The sequence below is a fragment of the Mytilus edulis genome, chromosome 3 (genome assembly GCF_963676685.1).
Source record: "Mytilus edulis chromosome 3, xbMytEdul2.2, whole genome shotgun sequence".
NCBI classification, from domain to species: domain Eukaryota; kingdom Metazoa; phylum Mollusca; class Bivalvia; order Mytilida; family Mytilidae; genus Mytilus; species Mytilus edulis.
The window spans coordinates 102,156,657-102,181,402 of NC_092346.1; the positions used below are offsets into that span (position 1 = coordinate 102,156,657).

The 24,746-nt window shown below is 33.0% G+C and overlaps 3 protein-coding genes across 3 annotated transcripts in view; 2 read left to right on the forward strand and 1 right to left on the reverse strand.

Annotated features, from left to right (window-relative positions):
- LOC139518044 (short-chain collagen C4-like) lies at window positions 1–17,302 on the reverse strand. Its single transcript, XM_071309688.1, has 4 exons — window positions 17,177–17,302; window positions 4,571–4,762; window positions 1,167–1,235; window positions 1–477 (listed from the first exon to the last, which is right to left on the reverse strand). The coding sequence occupies exons 2-4, from the start codon at window positions 4,671–4,673 to the stop codon at window positions 14–16; spliced, it is 636 nt and encodes a 211-aa protein (XP_071165789.1). The 5' UTR covers window positions 4,674–4,762; window positions 17,177–17,302; the 3' UTR covers window positions 1–13.
- Window positions 12,859–15,285, forward strand: LOC139515544 (uncharacterized). Its single transcript, XM_071305121.1, has one exon. It carries the CDS (start codon window positions 12,859–12,861, stop codon window positions 15,283–15,285), a length of 2,427 nt encoding a protein of 808 aa, XP_071161222.1.
- LOC139518041 (UNC5C-like protein) overlaps window positions 17,208–24,746 on the forward strand; it is a 12,679-nt gene continuing 5,140 nt past the window's right edge. The window contains exons 1-4 of the mRNA XM_071309683.1: window positions 17,208–17,344; window positions 18,980–20,146; window positions 21,782–21,919; window positions 24,014–24,187. Of these exons, the coding sequence (XP_071165784.1) occupies window positions 17,342–17,344; window positions 18,980–20,146; window positions 21,782–21,919; window positions 24,014–24,187 (1,482 nt within the window). The 5' untranslated portion in view covers window positions 17,208–17,341. The remainder of the gene's footprint in view (window positions 17,345–18,979; window positions 20,147–21,781; window positions 21,920–24,013; window positions 24,188–24,746) is intronic.

A 24,746-nucleotide genomic window follows, 5' to 3' on the forward strand; every position in this document is an offset into this window, starting at 1 on the left:
TTATCATTTTTTTTTATTGAGAACAAACAACACATGTTATTGGCTTTCCGTTGATGTAAGGTGGACATTTCAAACTACCACACTGGGCTCGCACGCCATACAGTAAATAGCCATTTTTACTTTCTGTTCCTCCATCTAGAAATTCCACTTTTTCATCTACGCAAATGTAATGTTGTGTGTGTGTGTGTGACACTAAATTTGCAGACAAATAACCATGATACTCTTCAGTCCAACCAGGAAGGCATTGATTCCTTCCAGGAATCATTAGAACACTTGAGTGAGTATTAGGCTTGCATACAGCGCAGGGAACGTCTTTATCCCCAGTATTAGTGCCCCAGAAATTATCCTGGTATTCTGCACCATGAATCTCTGCCATATTGCCTTCACTTTGATGGCTGCCCCAGATGACGTCATGAACCATACACAGAGGATTTGCAGCACCACCTGTCGATGCGTAATTTGTGCCTCCAAGCTGACCTACAAAAGAACATTTAAGATTTCACTGATTTTATCAATGGTTTTATTTATATTAACCTTAGCAGCTTAAAGATGCCAAGTCTATCCGCCCATCCCGTATATGGTATATGGTTTGTCCGACTTCAAGTTAAAGTTTACCAACACACAATTTCATATCAGAAAGTGTAAGATCAGATATAGAGGGTTGCTGCTCACAATGAAGCTATTAAAGAATAGTTCCAAATGGTGAAGTTGAAATCATCCATTCGTAAAGTTGACGGATGCCATCACGAGTTTGTTGACTGTTATGGAACAACCATTTCACAGAGGACTTTACACCGGATTTGTAATAACATAAGCAACACGACGGGTGCCACATGTGGAGCAAGATCTGCTTACCAGTCCGGAACACCTAATATCACTTCCAGTTTTTTGTGGGGTTCGATTTGCTAAGTCTTTAGTCTTCTATGTTTTGTCTTCTGTACTATTATTTGTCTGTTTGTGTTTTTATTTTCAGCCATGGCGTTGTCAGTTTATTTTCTATCTATGAGTTTGGCTTTCCCTCTGGTATATTTCGTCCCTCTTTTTATGTAAGTCATTGGAAATATATTAATCTTAAACATATCATAGATACCAAACTAAAAAAATGCCAGACACGAGTTTCGTCTACAAGACTCATCAGTGACGGTCGAATAAACCTTTAAGAATACCTGAATAAATGAGTGTTGCATTAGTATTACAAGAATGGGTTCCCCATCTGATGTAGGTTGATTTTCCATCTGAAATGAGACAGACAAGCAGTCTTTATTGATATGTCTATAATAGTACTCCATGTTAGGATTTTCCAAGGAAACAAACACAGGGAAAATGATCTTTAGTTATGCCTCGATTATATGTTGGAGAGACATATTTAGATATGTATATAACTTTTCGCGAGAATGTGTCGGCTTTCGCATGATGAAAGCGTAAACTTTCATTTAGTTTAATTGAGGTCTGGAGCTGGCATATCATGCAGTCACTTGTTATGTATCATTGTCATTTGCTTAGTTTCTTTTGATTCATTTTCTAAAATCGGACTAGGACGTTTTTTAAACTGCGTTTTATTGTGCGTATTGTTGTGTGTTTGTTTATTTTATATTTGACAGGGGTATAGGGTGAGGGTTTAGATCCCAAAAAACAAGTTCGATCCCGCCTTATTTTTACAACTGTTCCAAGTCAGGAGCATCTGGCCTTTGTTAGTTTTGTCTTTTCTTTTTTTAATTCTAGTTCATTTGTATGTTTTGGATTTTAATATGACGTCCATTACCGAACTAGTACACATTTTTATTTAGATATTAGCTGAGGCCCACCTCTTTGCTAGTTTTGTATGGGTTTCTTATATATAATTTGGGTTCATGTAAAAATGAGTATGGAAATGGGGAATGTGGCAAAGAGACAACAATCCGACCAGAAAACCGCCGAAGGCAACCAATGGGTTTTCAATACCGCACCCGGAAACGTGCTCTAACTGGCTCCCCAACAGAATTTTATTTTTACAAAATTTACGTCTGAGCACTATCTTATGATCATATACAAACTTCTGGTCCAGTTTATATTTTAGAAATCCAGGATATTTTACGAAAGTTATTAAAATTTTAAAAACATGAACAACATATTTAATTTAATATTGACTTGCAGAAAAAAAGTCAATTTATAAGAAAAGTAGGGTTTATTTTACATAATTTACTTCTGAATACTATCTTCTGTTCAAGTTTGGTAGAAATCTAGGATAGTTTAATAAAGTTATCAAACTTTTACCACCGATTGAAAATTGGTGGACGCCGCCACCACCAACGACATCGACGACGCCGAAGACGCAATGTAGGATTGCTATGTCTCGCTTTTGTGACAAAAGTCGCAGGCTCGAAAAATATCATACAAGACTAACAAAGGCCAGAGGCTCCTTACTTGGGAAAGGCGCTAAATTGCGGCGGTTAAGATATACCATCTCAACCCTCCCCCTATACCTCTAGAAATTGTAGAAAAAAAATTACACACAGCAACACGCACAGTAAAACTCAGTTTATAAGGGACGACATCAAAAGTTCAATGTGGGATAAGAAAGTTAATTCACATAGTTTTTTTTTCACTGACCCCCCCCCCCCTTCTTAAATTAATTTGGGAAAATTTGATTTACCTATATGGATATATGGATTTGAGATTAACAAAGCTTGCAGCCATGTTGACCCCCTCCCCAATCCCCAAACTATTTGAAATAAGTTTGTTTATCATACATCGATATTTTATGTCGTCCCTAAGAAGTTCGAGTTCGATGTATGAATAGGTAACAAAAAAAACTAAACAAAATGACAATGATACATAAATTAATACTACTAGCAGTAACTGACATGCCAACTTCAGATCTATATTAGACTGATTGAAATATTATATCTTCATCATATGAAGATCAAGCAGAATCCCTCCCGTCAGAGGTGTAGTATTATATCACCACAAAATATATGAGAACATAATCCGTGTCATGCCAACAACTGGTTTTATAATATATTTGTTTATTTCCGATGCAAAGACCCTATAAGTGGATCAAATATTAATGCCAAAATATGCAGTCTATAATCAACTGACAACAGTATCGTAACTATATCCCTTCCTAATAAGTCTGTATAAAGGTTTTGTTAGCTTTTGAGGTGGATGCCAACATTTTTTGATGCTTTGTAAAGAACATTACCATAATATTGGATGTGAAATATCTGAACGTATAAGATGTCTGCATGTTGATCTATATTTACGGATGATGTCCACGTACCGATGATGAAATCTAGTAAATGTTTTAACTAGTTTATGCACATGCTTCATGTTTGAAGTTAAGTGTGACGTCTATTTCGGTCATCTTCGCTAGCCAAGGGTTACAATTCACTTTCTTCCTCTCCGCCCTTGGCAGAGTGAGTTAGAATTTCGGAGACACAAGGTAATGATTTTCATCGCTGCATCCAATCAAAAAAACGCCTAAAACATAATCACGTGTAAATGTAGAAAGTGTACGTAAAATTTTGCCACGTGCTTTTTGTGAAACAAGTCTTTTCATCCCTAAACATACGACTATATTTTGTCACAATTTGAAAGTTTGTAATCAACTAATAGAAGTTCCTGTGTATGTTTTTGCAAAAATGCATGAATATCAACGTATATTTTCGTTTCCTGCTGTACCAAGTGTGTAAAATCTACACGCTACCGTGTTTTCCCTCCAAAATGAAGAGTTCAAGTGCTTCCAATGGTCAAGAATAATGTATTCGGAATGGGCGTGACTTTAATCTGCCGATAGATGGCGCAACATTGTTATCACAAGTTCTATCACAATCCGCCAACGGTGAAGAGGAGGGAAGATGATCGTAACCCTTGGCTAGCGAAGATGATTTCGGTAAACTATAACATATTTTATTAACGGACCAGCCGAAAGCCAGCATCTCGAAGCGGGATTTTCTCGCTGTGATAAAGACCAAATGGTGCCTATAGCCTGTTCTGTTTTCTCTTTGACACATTCCCCGTTTCCATAATCAACTGTATTACAATTGTTACCTTGTTACTATTTACAATCTCGCTATCCAATGTTCAAATTTCGATACCATTTAAGTTGATGAATTTCATTTTTTCTTGGACGGAGCTACAGCTAGTATCCCCTGTTATTAATCCTAATCCCGCCAGACGCGAACTGTCTTGTTTTGGCAATAATTTTCATATAAATATATGATCATATAAGTGGGACGAGCGCCAACAAAAACGTTAACGTTAATTACATAAGAATGCCCTAACAAAGAGATCAGACATCATCAATTCTGGCAATACCACTACCTTAAACAATGTGCGAAAAAAATGGATACATTCTTTGCAAACTTAATGAAGAAAAGAAATATAGCAATACAATTGCTGTTCCTTTAATTTTTTTCCGTGCACAAACTTAACTTCTGCCATTGATGTATGACCCATATCCTTTCTTATATACTAGCGACCAAGTAAAATGAACTCCTACGACAAACGAGTGTTGAACTGATGTTTATGGGAGGGGTAAGACATTAATGTTCTATCAACACTACATATATGAGTTAAATATCTACTCCACCTGATATCAAAGTTGATTGGTGATTTAACTGAGTTGTCAATTGTTCCACTTTGTGTTTTCCTTTATTAAGCTCTACCATAATGTCCTGTAATTTTGATTCCATTTGGTCAAGTCTGTTCTGGATAACATCTGGGTCAGTCAAAAGAAGCCGTTTTTGGTCGTTTATTCCTAACACTACTGTAAATAATCCAGCTGAAATAAACCATAATTCCACAGATGACAGTAACATTTTCTACTTGTGGACAGCACTATATATTACTATCTTTGCATTTAATTGGGTCAGAAAGATAACGACAACCTGATAATGATTCAAATGTATTAATAAAATGACATTCTATTTTTCACAGAAAATTACACAAATGCTCAAAACAACAAATCCCCACGTCCTATACAAAATACATGTATACAAAAGTGACAGAGAGAAGTGTATAATTAGTTTTCAAAGGTATAAAACACCTATATAAAAGCAACAATAGTATACCGCTGGGCCATTTTAAAAAAAATGAAGCAAAAGTGTGACATGGGGGGTCCAATTTCAAACTTAATATTTTGTATTTCTTTTTGTCTTGCCCTATTACCAATACTTTAAATTTTATAATTACAAAGTTTCAGGCCGAACGAAACAGACACATTAAATAATCTTATAGCATACATCTCAAAAATATTTAACAGAAACCATACTACTTAAAAACAAGTTTGGTAATAAAACAGTCAAGAAAACATTGCTCAGACCTTTTCCAAATGAAAGTCAATATAAAAAGGAAAATTTTAAAACCAAAATTTCCATCTTTTCTGCTAAATCATATAATAACAATCAAATTGAATAGCTTAATTTGAAAAAAATAATAGTAGCTAGTGATTGAAGTTTTTGCCAATAAAAAGAATCTTAATATATTTCAGTTACAATAGTAAACTTTGAAAGCCCCGAGATTTTGTGATCATTTGCAAAAAACAAAATGTCATTTCATTGTACCGTTTTAATGTAATTGTATGTAGAAAAAGCCTTCTATTTTCAGTATTTTGTCACACTAATGACATATTTTATAAAGATTGAAAAATGCTTTAAACTTTCACAAAAAATCACTAAACACATTGCTATATCATTGATTTCAATTTCTGATATCTTTACCCATAGAACAGGACTTTCTTTTTAGGACCATTTAAAAAAAAAACAAAGAGAGGCACCCCAAAATGTCAGGAGTGTGACAACTGTCTTTAAACATCTACCAAAGAATACAAAGGACTTAAATGTTTTATTTTTTTTATTTTTCAGAAGTGGCTATTCCAAAGAGAAGAAAAAAAATCATTACCACTGTGATATGTTTATATCATAGATGTGGGAGTGCATTATATATGTCAGGAGTGTGACGCTTTTTTTAAGGCATTTTCTGTCAATTCATAATTTCACAAGAACAAGTTCCACAAGTTTCTTTGTGTAAGAAATGTTAAAACCAAGTAATATTCATATCATTTACCTCTTAAATGTGTTATTTATCATGATTGTTTTGGCACAATCAGTTTTAATTAGTCATTTTTCTATTTTTGTGGACTGAGTAATGCAAATTTATCAAAGGAAATAAGTGTGTACAACTATAATATCATATAGGAAAGTGAGGAAATGAATTTTGTACAAAATAGAACAATTATTTTGATTTAAAATGGTATATTTAAAGATGTTTCAAGGATTAACCATTCAGATGTAATTCGTCACACTCCTGACATGAATTTAACAATTTAAGAAAAATATGAAAATTAGCTTTATTTTTAGGACAGATAATTGAAAGACAGCTAGTAAAATGAAGAAACTTTTGATAAACCTTCCATTCCTTAAAACATCTACTAGATTTGCTGAAATAAGCAGGGCAAAATTTTCTAGAAGAAATGATTCAAAGAAAGAGACTTCGAATGAGAGAACCCGCAAATACTGGCTGAATCTGAAATTAAAAATTGATCAGCGGAAGTTGGACCATCTTAAAATAAAAACCTATAAAACCAAGCTAACAAAAAAAACCTTAAAGAAAGAAGAACTTCAAATTCCAAATTTTATAAACAATATAAAGAAAAACAAAGGCAGTGGCAGAGAAACCGTAGAAAAAAAGGAAGAAAGATAAAAAAAAAAAGAAGTTGGGTTGAATAAGGACTTCGAATCTAACAAAAACAGCTCAAAAATTAAAATGAGAACAGATCTGTGACTGTGTCAGATTCCAGATCTACAGTGAGAAAACCTGCACAACAAACAAAAAAAAAAACAATTGCCACAAAACAAAAATGCTTATAAATGATCCCTTCTAGAAGGACCTTTCTTCTTGGTGTAGCATTTTTTATGATGTGTTTCAAAGAACTCGTCCAAGCATTCGGGTTTTGTGGCAGTTGTTTTATTGTTTGTTGTGCAGGTTTTCTCACTGTAGATCTGGAACCTGACACAGTTACAGATCTGTTCTCATTTGAATTTTTTAGCTGTTTTTGTTCGATTCTAAGTCCTTATTCAACCCAACTTCTTTTTTATCTTTCTTCCTTTTTTTCTACTGTTTCTCTGCTACTGCCTTTGTTTTTCTTTATATTGTTTATCAAATTTGGAATTCAAAGTTCTTCTTTCTTTAAGCCTTTTTTTGTTATGATGGTTTTGTAGTTTTTTATTTTGTTTAAGATTGTCCAACTTCCTCTGATAATTTTTTAATTTTATATTCAGCCAATATTTGCGGGTTTTCTCTTTCCAAGTCTCTTTCTTTGAATCATTTCTTCCAGATAATTTTGCCTGGCTTATGTCAGCAAGTCTAGTGGATGTTTTAAGGAATGGAAGATTTACCAAAAGTTTCTAAATTACTAGCTGTCTTTCAACTATCTGTCCTAAAAATAAAGCTAATTTTCATATTTTTCTTAAATTGTTAAATTCATGTCAGGAGTGTGACGAATTACATCTGAATGGTTAATCCTTGAAACATCTTTAAATATACCATTTTAAATCAAAATGATTGTTCTATTTTGTACAAAATTCATTTCCTCACTTTCCTATATGATTTTATAGTTGTACACACTTATTTTCTTTGATAAATTTGCATTACTGTGCACACAAAATAAAAAAATGACTAATTAAAACTTATTGTGTCAAAACAATCATGATAAATAACACATTTAAGAGGTAAATGATAGGAATATAACTTTGTTTTAACATTTCTAACACAAAGAAACTTGTTGAACTTGTCCTTGTGAAATTATGAATTGACAGAAAATGCCTTAAAAAAAGCGTCACACTCCTGACATATATAATGCACTCCCACATCTATGATATAAACATATCACAGTTGTAATAAAAAATTTTCTTCTCTTTGGAATAGCCACTACTGAAAAATAAAGAAGAAGAACATATTTAAGTCCTATGTTTTCTTTGGTAGATGTTTAAAGACAGTTGTCACACTCCTGACATTTTTGGGTGCCTCTCTTTGGTGTCCATTAAAACAATAAAATATGTGATTTAGAGCACCAACATACCCTTAACTATAGTGCTAATATACCAATACAAACTTATTTCCCATACTGGCATTATTGGACTTAAAAACATGGTTACAAGGAAGCTTTAGTTTTAAAAGTGTCATTTTTTTAAAGACTTTATTTTTTGTACATACCTTCACATTAAAGGTCAGTGTTTACTTATCTTAAAATTTTATTGGACAAAATTACCAAAATATTTAAGACTAATAATGTAGCAACTACCAGAAATATTTCAGTATAGCATAAAAACGATCCACTTTTTTCAATACTACTTTGAAAATTTCTATTTTTTTAAATGTCACGCTAAAAGCGTCACACTCCTGACAAAAATGACCTGTTTTTAAAACATTTCTCTGCAGTGGTTTGATATATCTTCATGACACTTTGCAGCAAGCTAGCCCTGACTATCCTGCATTTTATAACACCTGTGTTATAATTCTAAACTTAACTAATATAAAAATATACCACAAAAAGTAAAAAGCTTCATTTTTTTTAAATGGCCCCGCTGTTAAAACGTCACACTTAAGTGCAAAAAAACAACAACAACAAAAACCGCCAATGATACATATAAATAAAACGAACTTTTTGATATCAACAGCCATATACCTGACTTTATACAGGACATTTTAAGAAAAAAAGTTGGTTTGAATCTGCTTTTACGGGTAGGTAAACCTTCCGCTTAAACAAATAGTTACTTCACATTCAAAATTAAAAAAATGGTTCTTTCTTATTATTGCAACATTAAATGAGCTGCTTATGAAATAATACCACAATTGTTTTCCATTTAGTCTTCATTAAATTGTAAGTAGTTTTAAATTGTGCAGAATTCATCATTGTTTCAAATAAAGAAATACCTAGCACGAGTAAACTTTTATCCTGTCCATTACCACAGTCAAAATTGTGCAAACATTTCAATTCGTATAGAAATTTACCTTCATTGTTAGTTAATCAATCAATTTGTCCCGTTTACAAGTTTAAGTAAACATGTCACCTCAAGTTTCCAAAATGAAACATCAAATAAAAACAATGTCCTTTACAAAATACATGTTTACAAATATAACAGAGAAATATGTATAAATCACCTAAGGAGGTCAGGTTAGTTCAATTTTAGCTTGTAGTATCGGCAATACAGTATATAACTTGAAATAATTAGAAATTCATTGACCGTGACTCTGGTATAAAATATCAAAACAAAAAATTATGCCTTTGCCAATACAAAAAAAATGTTTTGTGTGGGACACCTGATAAAATTAAATTCGATTTATATAGTCTGTAAATTCAGCTCCATAAATTTGATTAGGTTCTCTATCTATATTTTCAAAATTTTCCGAAACGTTTGATTTGCATAATCCAGAATTCAGCAGATGTTCTCTTTTTATTTCCGAATTGTATAAATCGAATTTTATCATGTGGCCCTCAAACACAAAGGTGCAATGTCAATAATTTTGAAACAAAAACATCAGTTTAGCCTTACAGACGTAATGTATATGTAAGCTTTTGTGTTTCGTGTCATAGCCTGAAATTAATAAAGTTTTCAAGTAAAAGACTTCCGCCCGCAATGAACCAGTAAATATTATTTTCGTATTGTAAAGGCAGTTAATTATTTAAATACAGTGTCTGTATTGAGTGTTTCGTACATGACCAAAATCCATCTGATAATCTGCAAGGTCACTTAAGAATAGGTGTATTTTCTCAATACCGGGAAGTTATGTTGCATATTGTTTGGTTTGTGCATGTAGAATACTTTTTACCGTTTTATAAAATTGAAATTGTAAATCTAATATTTTCTACTTTTGAACGAGTTTAGATAAGTGGAGAGTCTACGGGGCTCTGTTGGACAGATACATATTAAGCGTTGTGTTTTTAAACTCAAATGGACATTTGAAGTCTCTTTATGAGAGAAAATAGGAGAAAAATTTACAACTTTTGTACTTTTTGTTTTTTTATTTGTCAATAATTGAACAAATTAAATTAACTAGAGGCTCTAAAGAGCCTGTGTCGCTCACCTTGGTCTATGTGAATATTAAAGGAAGCAGATGGATTCATGACAAAATTGTGTTTTGGTGATGGTGATGTGTTTGTACATCTTACTTTACTGAACATTCTTGCTGCTTAAAATTATCTCTATCTATAATGAACTTGGCCCATTAGTTTCAGTGGAAAATGTTAGTAAAAATTTACAAATTTTATGAAAATTGTTAAAAATTGACTATAAAGAACAATAACTCCTAAGGGGGTCAATTGACCATTTCGGTCATGTTGACTTATTTGTAAATCTTACTTTGCTGAACATTATTGTTGTTTACAGTTTATCTCTATCAATAATAATATTAAGATAATGACCAAAAACAGCAAAATTTCCTTAAAACTAACAATTCAGGGTCAGCAACCCAACAACGGGTTGTCCGATTCATCTAAAAATTTCAGAGCAGATAGATCTTGACCTGATGAACAATTTTACCCGATGACAGATTTGCTCTAAATGCTTTGGTTTCAAGGTTATAAGCCAAAATCTACATTTCACCCCTATGTTCTATTTTTAGCCATGGCGGCCATCTTGGTTGGTTGGCCGGGTCACGCCACACATTTTTTAAACTAAATACCCCAAAGATGATTGTGGCCAAGATTGGATTAATTTGGCCATGTAGTTTCAGAGGAGAAGATTTTTGTAATAGATTACTAAGATTTACGAAAAATGGTAAAAAATTGACTATAAAGGGCAATAACTCCTAAAGGGGTCAACTGACCATTTCGGTCATCTTGACTTATTTGTAATTCTTACTTTGCTGAACATTATTGCTGTTTACAGTTTATCTTTATCTATAATAATATTCAAGATAATAACCAAAAACAGCAAAATTTCCTTAAAACTAACAATTCAGGGTCAGCAACCCAACAACGGGTTGTCCGATTCATCTAAAAATTTCAGGGCAGATAGATCTTGACCTGATAAACAATTTTACCCATGTCAGATTTGCTCTAAATGCTTTGGTTTTTGAGTTATAAGCCAAAAACTGCATTTTACCCCTATGTTCTATTTTTAGCCATGGCGGCCATCTTGGTTGGTTGGCGGAGTCACGCCACACATTTTTTAAACTAGATACCCCAATGATGATTGTGGCCAAGTTTGGTTTAATTTGGCCCAGCAGTTTCAGAGGAGAAGATTTTTGTAAAAGTTAACGACGACGGACGACGGACGACGGACGACGACGACGGACGCCGGACGCAAAGTGATGGGAAAAGCTCACTTGGCCCTTCGGGTGAGCTAAAAAGGAGGATTTATAATTTGAAAAAGAAGATTAATCCTATCACATATTCATATGCGGGTCCCAAGTAAGAAACATCTTTAGTAATAATTTCATTCCATTTCTTCATGTTGTTATTTCAAGAAGTCGGACACTTTGGTGTTGATTGCACATCTTTGATGGTTTCTGTTTAGTTCTTTGACAATGACTCAGAATGATCTAGAGCTCGATTTATGGTATTGTTATGAATATGGTAACTCGGAACTACATATAACTGGTCTTACTATTACCAATGTACATTCGGACAACTACCACGTCATATTAAGGAATTCCGGGATTCCCCATGGTATATTTGGCAGTCATTACCCTAGTTATTATCCAGATCGGACGTCCCCACATTGATGAGCGGCCTATTAGACGACTAATGACTCAAGCATAGGATTGTGATATTATAGGTAATATATTGCATACACATAACCCTATAAAAGCATTACAGTGGTGTCAGAAGTCGGCACGAATCCACTAATTTACACTGTTAATCGGTGACATCCGTTCGCGCCATATTTTCATATTTTTTCTTTGTTTTCGCGAGAGGAAAATCTTTGTATCTTCTCTCCGGCTATTGTATTATTTCATGGCGCGCTGATTTATCAGTACTATTGATATTTGCGCGAGTGATATATTCGTTTCATATTTATATTGTGATTATCAGACTTCCCGTGTGATAAAATTCCCATCCCCCTTTTTGTAACACATTTACAAAATACACAGATTTGCATACACCTTGAGAATAAGACAAAATAACCTTATAAACAAACAACTAGTGGATAGTTTTTGATTATCTATTTGGTTTATTTCAGGTTTTGTTTATTTATATAATACAAATCAACACATTTTTTTTCTTCATTCATTGATATTCCGTTGAGCGTCAGATCTTCTGATGTAAGATATCATTTATATGTTTTTCTTTTGTTTTTCATAAATTATTGATACAACTGTGTGCGTCAGATCTTCTAATGTCATAGTTGTTATCAAAATATTTTTTTTTCATTTTGTTTAATTGTCTAGCTTGTCTGTTTTACCGTCTGAAAAGTGTTCACTCATTAAAGAATGTGTTGATAATAAAACTTTTACTGTACTACTATTTGTTGTGAATTGTGTATACATACGTCAATGTTTACAATTTCATGCCTGTGTATAAATAGTATTTTTTCTGAGTTTATGAATTTGTATATATGATATTAAAAAGAAAGACAAATATAAACATATTTGATTGTGTCACTTATATGTTTATTTACATGCATATGTGAAAGTTTTGAATATTTAGGTCCCTTGACTTATATGATAATATAAACAGGGTTATTAAAATTGTTTAATTTCTGAAGCAGCTTTGCGCGTCAGATCCTCTGGTGTCATAGGTGTTTTCAGATTGTTTTTATTTTTGCTATACTTTTGTTTTCATTGGCAAATCGGAATAAAATCAGTACATTTTTTTTTCGTTTTTTTAAGCTTTTATTAAAATCTTAGTTAGTAATTCACAACTCAACTCAAAATATGAGTAACTCAAGTAATTTTGACGGAACAGTGCCACTCGGATGGTCTCTGCTGAAAGCCGATATTGAGTCTACAGCTTTTGAGAAAGGGTGGAAAAGTGAACAAAAATTACAAGCATTGGTATCGAGAATTACTGGAAAAGCACTGAAATTCTATAAGAACCGGTCATACACGATACAGACAGACTACGAAACACTGTGCAAACTATTTAACGACCGATTTGACTCAGTTGGGCATCCATTACTTATTTTGGAAACTCTAGAGAATATCTTCCCATATCCAGATGAGTTATTGGACGAATTTACAGACAGGATTGAAGAGTTGGTAGAAGGGGCATTCCAAAATGAATCGGAGATTGTAAAAGAACATCTTATTATAAAATACCTCACTAATGCTTGTTGTGAGGAAGAAGGGAAAGAACTAGTGCAAGCTGTCGCCGAAGGTTCAGTGTACGAGGCAAAACGTTACCTCTGTACATTAAGTAAAGTAACATCTAAGAGATATTTAAAACTGAAAAGTTTATGGGAACCAGAAATGACAAATAGAATAGATGATATTAATTTCAAGATTGAAAAGACCGGAGACCATGATCCTATTGTAAGAAGACAAGAAACAGATGAAATTGTTGATTCCAAAGAGATAACTAGAACAATTAGAAACGATGAACCAGAATGTTATACCTCATATAAATATTCGAGCGAAGTGGAATGGAATGGAGCAATGGAAAAGAAAGGCGCTGATACCAATTTGATAGAAAAGACGGAAGTCCATAGTCCCGTTATGATAGGACAAGGAACAGAGCAAACGGTGCATCAAGGAAAGACAATCGAGAAAGTATCAGACCCAGTAATAGAACACCATGCAACACCATGCCATTCCAATGTTGTGAAGGAAGATACAGTTTACACAATTGAAAGTCCCAATCCCAATTACGAAGCGTGTTGGTTAAGTGAAGATGATGATAAAGTGCACAGAGAGGAAAGTTCCACTCCTAAGTACGAAACAGATTGTTTAGATGAAAATGATGATGATAACATACAGACAGAGGAAAGTCCCAGTTCCAACTACAAGTCAGATGCAATATGTGAAACCGAGGAAAAGGGACAGAAAAAACTTACCAAATCCCACTGTTTCAACGAACAAAAACATGATTGTAATAACAAAATGAATAAAAGTAAAGTCAGTGCAGCTAAACCATGCAAAGAAACATCGAGGTTAATAACTCGACACAAACTCCATCTACTTGTTCAAGCAATGGTAAAAGACAATAATGACTTGGATAAAAGGAGGTCAACAAACAGACATGAACATATTTTAGAAGAAAGCATAAATACCAATGAAGATTCACAGTGTATACTAAAATACGACCAGGTCATGCAATCTCAACCCAAACACGAGGAAGGAGGAAATAAAGACTTGAAACATTTTATCAAGTTAAATTCATACCAAAATCAGTTAAGTCAATCAGAACTAGAATTGCTTAGTAACACCATTGACCGCCTTACTCCAAATTCTGTATACTGCCAAGATAATTTGTTGACGCTTGAACTTAAGGACAAACAATATCGTTACTGGATGACATCACATGGCAATACGAAGACCCATAATCATGATGAAGGAGAAGATAGAGAACAAGATAGTAATAAGGAGGGGAAAAGTCTTCAAAATACTTGGAGTAACTGCGACAAAAGACAAATTATGAAGACAGAACAAGGGACACAAATTGATGACTTATCTTCAGGAAAAGAATCCAGTCTTACAAAAAGAAAAGAGGTGAAAGATCAGAGTACACAAACAACAGATGATCAACAAACTCCAATACACTTTGATCAAATACATAAATGGAGCATGCATTTTACACAGACAGCCATCAACCATCGCAATACTGTCAACGCAGAAGGTGAACATATTGATCCTGGTTTCCTTGAAGGAACACTATTAAAAGGAAAAACATGTACAGAAAAAAATCAGGAAGTAAAGAGATGTACAAGAGCATACGAGACTAACAATCTGGTCAGAGATGATTTGAAACATACAGAAAAGAAAGCTTACGTGAAGACTGAAAGGTCCAAATACAAGAAAATAAACTTGGAACAACAGATAAAAATGACAAAGCAGAACTTGATCACCAAGAAAAAAGAAACTGCTACAAGTAAAAGGAAGATATTGAGAACAATAAGGAGAAAAGAAGAACAAGTAGCAATTAGAGTGTTACCAAAGACGAGGAGTTGGGGTAAAGACGTGAAACTTAGATGGAAGAAACCTAAGGCTAAAAGATTCCATAGTAAAACATTGGTGGCATCGGATTGGAACCTTAACCGTGACAGAAAGGATGGTCAGACTGAACGTTTGGTGACGGACACATCATTTGATATTTCTGCAATCGAAGATGGAGATATTGTTGCCATACAAAAACTAGTTTCTTAAGTTGTGTTTTTATGTTTTTAATTTGATTGAAATCAAATGTATATAGTTACTGTATTATTTATATCAGAATTACATTTATATTGAATGCTATAGTTACTGCCATGTATATAATTATGTACAAGTGTTGGTTCAGAAAACTAGTGGTTTAGTTTTTTAATTTTTATATTCGAAATGCATATATAATTGTATGAAATTCATGTCTTTAGATATTTGCCACTGGACATCAATGAGCAAAAGACAATCCATCCATTTATTCATTTTAAACTGATGTTTCTGCATAAAAACTACAATAATTTCAGCTTTACTTTAGGTTTATGTCGGCATCATTTTATTCATATTAAACATTTATATGTCTCTTTCTTATACCAGAAATATCCTTTCTTCCAAGATTTCTACTGGTAGGAGCTTTACAACAACGAAGTGAACTATTTTACCCCAAATAAATTGTAGTTGCATTCATATGAGCGTACGCAACTAATGCTTTTAGAATAGAATCATTGTTTTTATGGAAGAGGGAGGAAGTGGAAAGGATATTCATTTCATATTTAGCATTGGCGTTTTAAGAGACATGCATATTGTATTCTTTGAATAATTCTACTTCCAAATTGGCTATCCTCTGAATAGACGAACTTGTTCAGCAATCACAAGATGTCGTGTTGAAACTAAAGCTATATTATCAATATTATTGTATAGGACGTTTTAAAATACACCTTTACGATACAATATATCTTATTATCGTCATAATCGTATATAGAGATTGTTTTATATATTTGTGTACAGAAGGAAAAGGATAGCTGTTTTTCATAACTTAAATGATTATAGCTTTATACTGTATAACAATGGAGAATCTATCTCCATGTATCAACCATATGTGTATCAACTACAACTTTACGGACTAGTGTATTCCAAGGATTTCAAATTAAGGATGTATTTTTCGCATTTAAACATCGAACACTTTATACAATTTAGTGTTGAGATATAAAAGAAGGTGCCATGACTTTATTCTAGAAGAGGTCCATTTCTATGAAAGAGGGAGGAATGTTATGAATATGGTAACTCGGAACTACATATAACTGGTCTTACTATTACCAATGTACATTCGGACAACTACCACGTCATATTAAGGAATTCCGGGATTCCCCATGGTATATTTGGCAGTCATTACCTTAGTTGTTATCCAGATCGGACGTCCCCACATTAATGAGCGGCCTATTAGACGACTAATGACTCAAGCATAGGATTGTGATATTATAGGTAATATATTGCATACACATAACCCTATAAAAAAAAGTAAAAACACAAAAATACTGAACTCCGAGGAAAATTCAAAAAGGAAAATCAAAAATCAAAAGGAAAAATCAAAAGTCCAAACACATCAAACGAATGGATAACAACTGTCATATTCCTGACTGATAAAAGCATTACAGTATTGTCATCTGTTTTTGTTGGAATGTTGTACGTGTCCTTTCTAGATATCTTTTGACTACTTTTGTTGTTATGTTGTTGTCTTATTGACTTAATTTCTATTAACACACCTACACAAATCCAATGTACATACGTAACGTAAAAATATAAAACAACACGTTTAATAATTTATTGCGTCCGAAGCGCTTTTCTGGATTTACCTTCATCAGGAACGCTCAAAGCCAAACATTTGAAATCCGAGATGTATAAGTACCGACAATCGTTGAAGAGCTATATGTTAAAAATACCTAAAATAAATAGCCAAATTCATCTAAAACCAACTTTGCCTGAGGGAGTTGAAACCTTAGTTTCATAATAATTTCAAAATTTATAAACGGACAATTTTAGTAAAGTTTGTTTAATCATGTCTTAACATATGTGTCGTACTCTTCAGTTGTGATTTAAATGATTAATAAAACTTTCTTACTTTAAAAGTCATAGCTTCCTGGTTAGGTACGCGGGCATCTGTTAAATACCCGCACATAATAAATACTTCCTCATCTCTTACACCTACGATGATGAAAAATGAGAATAAATGACGTGAGAGATAACATGTATAGTTTACTTTAGATGTCTAGAGAAAGAGAAAACGATGGTAAGTGATATGTTATTCTGCTTCTTCCATTTTGTCTTACCACGTGATGATCGTACTAAATTAAACTATAACTAACTCGATAAACCATAAAACCTAGTCTAACCTCTTTATCAATGAATATTAAATATATGTTCTTATAAAATGTTTTTTTTTTCATTAATAGTTTTATAGGGAAAATTCTTCCTTTCCTCCCTACACTGGGCTTTTTTTGAATTTTTTTTTTTTTTGTTGTTGATTATTTTTTTTTCATTAATTGTCGAGGAGTAAGGTTCAACCCCCACCCCCTCTTAAAAAATTATTATGCGATTTGTTATACGGTGATTATTCTACACACACAAACAGTTAAATGGCTTTCATGAAAGACATCATTATACAGGATAAAAAAAAGTAGATTGTTTAATTCAAATCTGCAAATTATTCAATATATCCTGATGCACAAGAATTAAATGGAGCATGAAACAAATTTGTGAAAAGGAAATAAAATACCTTTCAATAAACCGTTAACATAACTAACTATAATTGCGTGACTGTAAACAGAAATATTTTCTCTCTTTTGTTATTTTCTTTCTACAGAATTAAAATATTTAACAATATTTCACCGTCCAACAAAGGGTCCCCAGAGGGATATGAAAATAACCAACAAGCGTACCAAGTAGTATATAAAAATTATATAATTTAACGTAGGTGCCTAGGGGGTATAACATAGCTCGGAGTATGTATACTCTCAAATAATTATACAAAGGTCCCTAGGGGCAGAACATAGCCAACAGTCATATTCAGTAGTATATTAACATCAAATAATTAAACTTAGGTTCCAAGGGTGTTTGGGGTAGTAGAACAATGCCAATAGGCAATAAAAAGTAGTATATAAACATCAAAGAATTCAACAAAGGTCCGAAAAGGGGGTCAGTAAAACAGCAATATGCATAAATAGTAGTATATGAACATAAAAGAATCAAACTAAAGTCCAAAGGGGGTAGAATATAGTCAACAGATATGAATAGTAGCATAAATAAACTCAAATAATCAAACAAAGGTCCCGAGTGGAAGATGGGTGGGCTAGACGATTGACATAGCTAGTGGTTTATATACATTGTACACACACAAAATTAAACAAAGGTCCTTAGGGACGAGAACAAAGCCGACAGCCATAAGTAGTAGCATATATTCACTTAAAGAATTATACAAAGAGTTCCTTGGTGTAGATCATACCCAAAGCAATAGCTAGAATAATATGTTCACTCAAAGAATTAAACAAATGATCCATAGTTGTAGAACATAGCCGAAAATCATAACGATTCGTATTGCTTTCTTTAGTATTCTGTGTTGTGTATTATTATTTTTCAGTTTGTCTTTTTATTTTTTAGCCCTGACGTTGTCAGTTTATTTTTGATTTATGAGTTTGAATGTCCCTCTGGTATCGTTTGCCCCTCATTTATAATAGTCAATGCATTCACCATTTAAGAGGTTTCCGATTGGTAGCAGATACCAAGGGAAGCTAACAAACCAGTTACCATGTAATAATGTCTATATCAAATTCTTTGTTATGCTATCATTCCTATCATTGGTGTCGATGTGGTGCACAATTTACTAATTGTATTGGTTCAGTAATAGCATCTTTTTTTTTCGTTTCAGTCACCCGAAATCGTGTCTGCTATTGTGATCGCTGTTTTAGCAATTCTGCTATGTATAGGTATTATTAGTTTTCTGATATTTCTCTGCTTCAAGTTTGTCCACCATCATAAAAGGTTAAATGACCTTGAAGAACAATTAGATAAACTAAAAACACAAGTTAGTGCCGTTACCAAACAGGATGAATATACTATTCTGAATGAATCTAAGCTGAGACACAAGGAGCCGATACACGATAGTGCAATAGAACTTCGAGGTGCTTCTGGTAACAGTTCAGACAATGCTCAGCCTACAAGTGGCCATTCAAGTCTTTCTAGTTTCATAGGGCCACGGTATACAATCAAAATAAGGAAAGAAACCGCAAAATATGTTCGGAAAGAAATCACAAATGTATATGGCAATGTTCTTCCTGATTCGCAAGTTGTTGCGATTGCTCAGCGTTATTACAAAGAGAAAACAAACTCGTCAGACCTTGTGGGAATTGATGATATGGATATAACCAATCAGAAAGAAGAGAAAGAAATTATAAATACTAGGCAGAGTGTTATACTTGAAGGACGGCCTACTTCAATGATGATGGATCTTGATGAACTACCGGATAGCAATAGGTTAAATGAGCAGGGAGTGTTTGTGCATAAGATGATAGGGAAATCGGGTGGAGATCTTCAACTCTTGGGAATAAAACTCGAAATTCCGAATGGAGCATTGAAAAATAATACTCAAATTACTCTAGGTATAACATGGGATATTTCTGCGTACCCTGAACTCACAAAATCACAAGCATTGTTGAGCCCTGTTGTTGTGTGTCAGCCATCTATAGACTTTGAAAAGCCAGTACGTTTATCTTTTCCTCACTGTGCTGTTAATCATGAGTTGCATTGGAAGTTAACAGTTCTATGTAACAAAAGTAACCTGCATGGCAATGATAGTGCATGGAATGAAATAGAACAAAATGGCGTCCATAAAATGGAAATTACGGAGCATCACGTTGTTCTTTTTCTAAAACATTTTACTTTGTACACACTTGCTGGAGAAAGTGTAGAAGGCAAAACTGCAGCCAAGGCAGTAAAATTGCTAGCATTTACATCTCGTTTTCAAATGGACCAAATGTTTACTGTTAGAATATATTGCATCAACAATTATATCGACGAGTCTTCTCCGGAAATGATGGTAAATATGTAATTTACAACCCTTAGCAATGCGTTTATCACTTAATGTTCATCAGTCAACATACCATTATCATATGCAGATTGTCAGTAGACATTAAACAATTACGTTTTTTTTAAATAAAGTTGGTAGCCGATCATAAATATATTTCAATGTTGGCGTCCATATTGAAAAACAACTAAAACGTGTAAAGCCTAATTATACCTGCTGACAAATCTTGATCAGATTTTTTCTGTGGTTTCGAAAAAAAGGGGTAAAATGCACTCTGGGCATATATTAAAAGGGTTTGAATATGTAATCTTTATAAAACACTCATAGGGAAAATACCGAGCTGCAAGGGAAAACAACGGACAGTCCCTTATCAATAACATAATCAAAACCTCCAACAAAACAAACGAACGAAAAACAACTGTGTAGTCCACTATTTTAAGATTACAGGTAAGAAAGAATCCGTGAAACTGGACAAATATCAGAGATCGATATGCATTAATAATGTCACCAAATGATTGTATTTGGCTCTTGTCAAAAACAAATGTACGTTTGCGTCATTTCGTACATAATGTAATGTGTCTTTGGTCAGATAATACTTTTGATTTTAGGTTCTCTTCTTTATTTAACTTATCGACACTAAACGCAAAAGGTGTATTTCTTATAACTTATTCTAACATCACTGTACATTGTGTGTCGGTCATTGGTCAAGACCATCGTCAGTGGTTGTCCATACATATACCTTAAAGTTATTGTCATATAAAGCATTTTTAATAGTCTTTAAAACTTTTGACAACATTGTAGACTTACTGCAATATAAGATCTTGGCACATCATCTTTTTATTAAACGCCGTATGTTTTACCTTTAGGCAAATTTATGCTCCACTTCAAATTTGGTTACATAAGTTGATTCTTTATTGTGCCTTATTTACCGATAGCATTGTCGTCAGATTAGAAATGATAAAGTAAACATCCTTGTTATATTAATGTCTGATGTTATCTTTTAGAATTAGTATTTCATTCCAGCTAGATCATTGTAATTATAATTAATATAAAACAAAAGTAGCATGCATTATAAACAGTTGAAATAATGTTGATTCATAGTCGAAACTGTTGGTATTGATTACAAGTATTAGTGCGTGTGTATGTAGGTTTTTGCTTTGAATGTTAAGGTTGATGATGATTTTCTTGTACAGTTTTCATGTACAACAGCATTTATGTTTTCAATTCCGACCAGACGTTCAATTTAAGCATGAATTTTACTACCGGACAGCAAGTCCAAATTTCTTCTAGATTAAACTAATATACTATTTGTCCACGGTGTTAATATTTGATAGCGGGTTAAATAATAAACATACCGCAAAATGTTGCATACATAGCAAATTAACAAGATACTATATACGTTTGAAGGAGATATAATTGTCTGATTAAGTTATTATAAAAAATATATAACTAAAAAATAATATGAAATAGCGATTGCAGTTAATATTAGTTCTTTTGGTTTATTGAATCAATTGTAACGTAATCGCAGGTTGCATTCAATATCTTTTTTTTTAATTATTGTGGGGCTTCTCTCATTTGAACCTTAATATCACGTGTGTTTATTATTCTTAAATATTAGGTTTGTACAAGTATGATTTTCATTGACAGACTATAATTAAAGCTACAAAAGATATGAAAGAAGCCGATGCACCACAACCCTTGTTCATACATGACAATGGTGAAGATGTCGTTGTTGAACTGGCAAAACTGTCCAACGGCTGGGAAAATGACGGACTTACCAGTAAGGTAAGTTTTTGGCGATGTTGTTATTGCAGTAGCGTACATTAAAATCTCAATCGATATTACATCTATGGTTCAAGTTCATAATGTATTCTTAGCATATGTATAGATGTACTAAAGAAATATTTTTAAAAATCAAGAATTCAAAATTGTTACTTCAAGTCGGAAGAACATTAGTTTCGAGATATTTGAGTTTTAAAATATGGCGGGAAAAGGCAGACTCTGATTTTTACATTATACTTGCATTGGAATTATATGGGTCTCAAATGAAAATAAAATAAATCTAAAATCCTCTTTAAATTTGGTATAATGACCTTTTATGAGCTGTTACAAATAAACGAAAGAACGCTCAGCACAGAGAACACGTAAATATGTAATAGCACATTACTACACGTAAATATATAATAGTACATTTCTACACGTAATCCACAGAATAACAACGGACACCTTCAGCACACAGTTCATCACAATAGAATTAAGAACTGTGTGTCACACAAATGTATATATAAACGCCACAAAAAGTGACACCACGGGTAAATTTATAGAATTGGGGTTAAATGTGTTATGGTGTTATTTTATGTATTTTCTAACCATTAAAATAATATGAATATAAAATTATGTTAGTAATGATGTAATTATTTGTTTTTTTCTAACCATATCGGCTTTTCTTCTAAATGAAAAATGAATTATGTGCATATAGTTGCTTTAAACTAAAAATCATATTATTGAATAAGCTGATTAATTATCTCAACTTTTATAAATATGTAGAAAATAAAAATAGAATTCAAACCACAAAAAATTAGACACAACACAATTTGAAACAAGACTAACAAAAGACACACCATAATTAAATACATGAATATTGGAAGTATAAATACCGAGACACGTCCGGTCATATAGCAATACTAATGTGAATCACATTCGACAAAGCATTCATATTCGGGAATAGGTCACGTTCGGTACTTAACAGACTAGACAACATTGATGGTAAGCCACAATGTCGATAGTTATTTTAGACACAGACACATACGTCCGTATAGTTTGAACGTGAACAAGCATAGTGTAACAACTGCGTTATGTAAACACCATACGACGGGGTAGAGGGTATGTTATTGCTGAGAAATGAGAAATTGATAATTGGGAAGTTGAATTCGTCTCGTTTGTGATAGACTTTAGTGTGAAATTGTCCATTTGTGTCAATATTGAGGAAAAGATAAGGTATGAAATAGTCCCTCTAGTATCAGAAAGGACATTCACAAAAATACCGAATTCTGAGGAAAAATCAAAACAGAAAGTCCCTAATAAAATGGCAAAATAAAAAGCTCCAACACATCAAAGAATGGATAACAGCAGTAGTATCCTAAAGTTCACTGGGATGTATGAGATGTCAGTACTGAGTGAAATATGGTTTATTCAGTGATAGGACATCATCAATATATATCTAAACGTGGCCTTCGCAAAGGTGGTTCTTTTTTTTTAGAATGTTCTGGATGAATTCTGCTTCATAGGAGTAAAAAAAAAACTCGTGCACAATCAGTACCCATTTGAATACCGAATGTCGATGGGACTATTTATCCTTTAAACTCGACAAATATATTGCCGACCAAAAAGTCCAGCATGTTCATCCAAAGAGGAAGATGACGGAAATCGACAAAACATATATGACTTGTATATATCATAAATTGGTTCACTGTGACCGATTCGATGAGCATGTGTCTCAACTCAATAGCGACATGTTTTCGCTGTTTTGGAGGATAAGTTGGTAAAGTCAACATTTTTAATGAAATAATTCATGCCATATTATTCATATATAGTATACATGAAACTAAACGGATTCGGAAACTAGCAAAGTTGTGAACACTAATCTGTCTCCGAAGAGATGATGACATGTGGACGGAGTGTAAATTTATAATAGCCATACATTTATTGATGTTAACCTTGATTTGTTCCTCCTCTGATCATCGGTTAGCTACTGTTGCCTCTAATAAATACTCTAAACTATATAATTGTCTTAAATTATGGAGCCAAGTGTCAAGAGAAAGTAGCCACACTTTTCAATCAATTCAAGCATTATATAACGCTTTATTCTTATACTTACAGACAATAGATTTTGAGAGTATTTGGCACTGTTTAGCTCCAAACTGCAAATATTTGTTTCATCCAACAGAAATGTCATCGACGAAAATCGTGTGTGATTTTACTTATTATCAGCCTAGTGATAAAGAACTTCAACCAAAGAAAAGAACTTTAAAGATAGCCGATGAATATAAAGATGTAAGTCTTGAATTGTATACATTACCAAATATTAATGAAATATTGTTTCAAGAAAGATTTCAAAGGTAATTCAAATTAAAAAAAAAAATTAAAACATGCCAATGGTGAGTTCAACAATAAAATAATTCCGTGGTATCCAAATACTGATACATGTAGCTAGAAACATATCGTTTTGGTTTGGTTTGAGACTATCACAGGCGAAAATTAACAAAACACCATGGTTACTGCGCGTGGCCCAAACCGTGGTTTATAAATATCCTTCAAAGATTCTGACACAACGAAAAAATTGTTGGAAATTGTAATTGTTTACATATTCTATTCAGCATACATAAGTGATATTTGATATTCTATGTCTGTCTTGTAGTTTAAAAAAAGGATTATGGGAAAGTGCTTGTATGTAAATATTGTGTGTGCTTGAGTCGAAGAAAGTGGCGGAATGACACATCCATTTCCCTGTAGAGAAAGTGATGAATGTATAATATTGAGCATTCAATATAAGTTTTGAAATACAGAGTTCATATTGGACTTATTTAAGAATTGTGAAAACATTCAAACATCA

Bases quoted from the DNA above. Each gene is read 5' to 3' on its own strand.
- LOC139515544 (XM_071305121.1), top strand. From the start codon at position 12,859: ATGAGTAACTCAAGTAATTTTGACGGAACAGTGCCACTCGGATGGTCT.
- LOC139518044 (XM_071309688.1), bottom strand. From the start codon at position 4,673: ATGGAATCAAAATTACAGGACATTATGGTAGAGCTTAATAAAGGAAAA. The intron at 1,236-4,570 runs GTGGAGTAGATA...GTCTCATTTCAG, and splicing joins CCAATCAACTTTGATATCAG to ATGGAAAATCAACCTACATC. The intron at 478-1,166 runs GTATTCTTAAAG...GTTCTTTTGTAG, and splicing joins TGCAACACTCATTTATTCAG to GTCAGCTTGGAGGCACAAAT.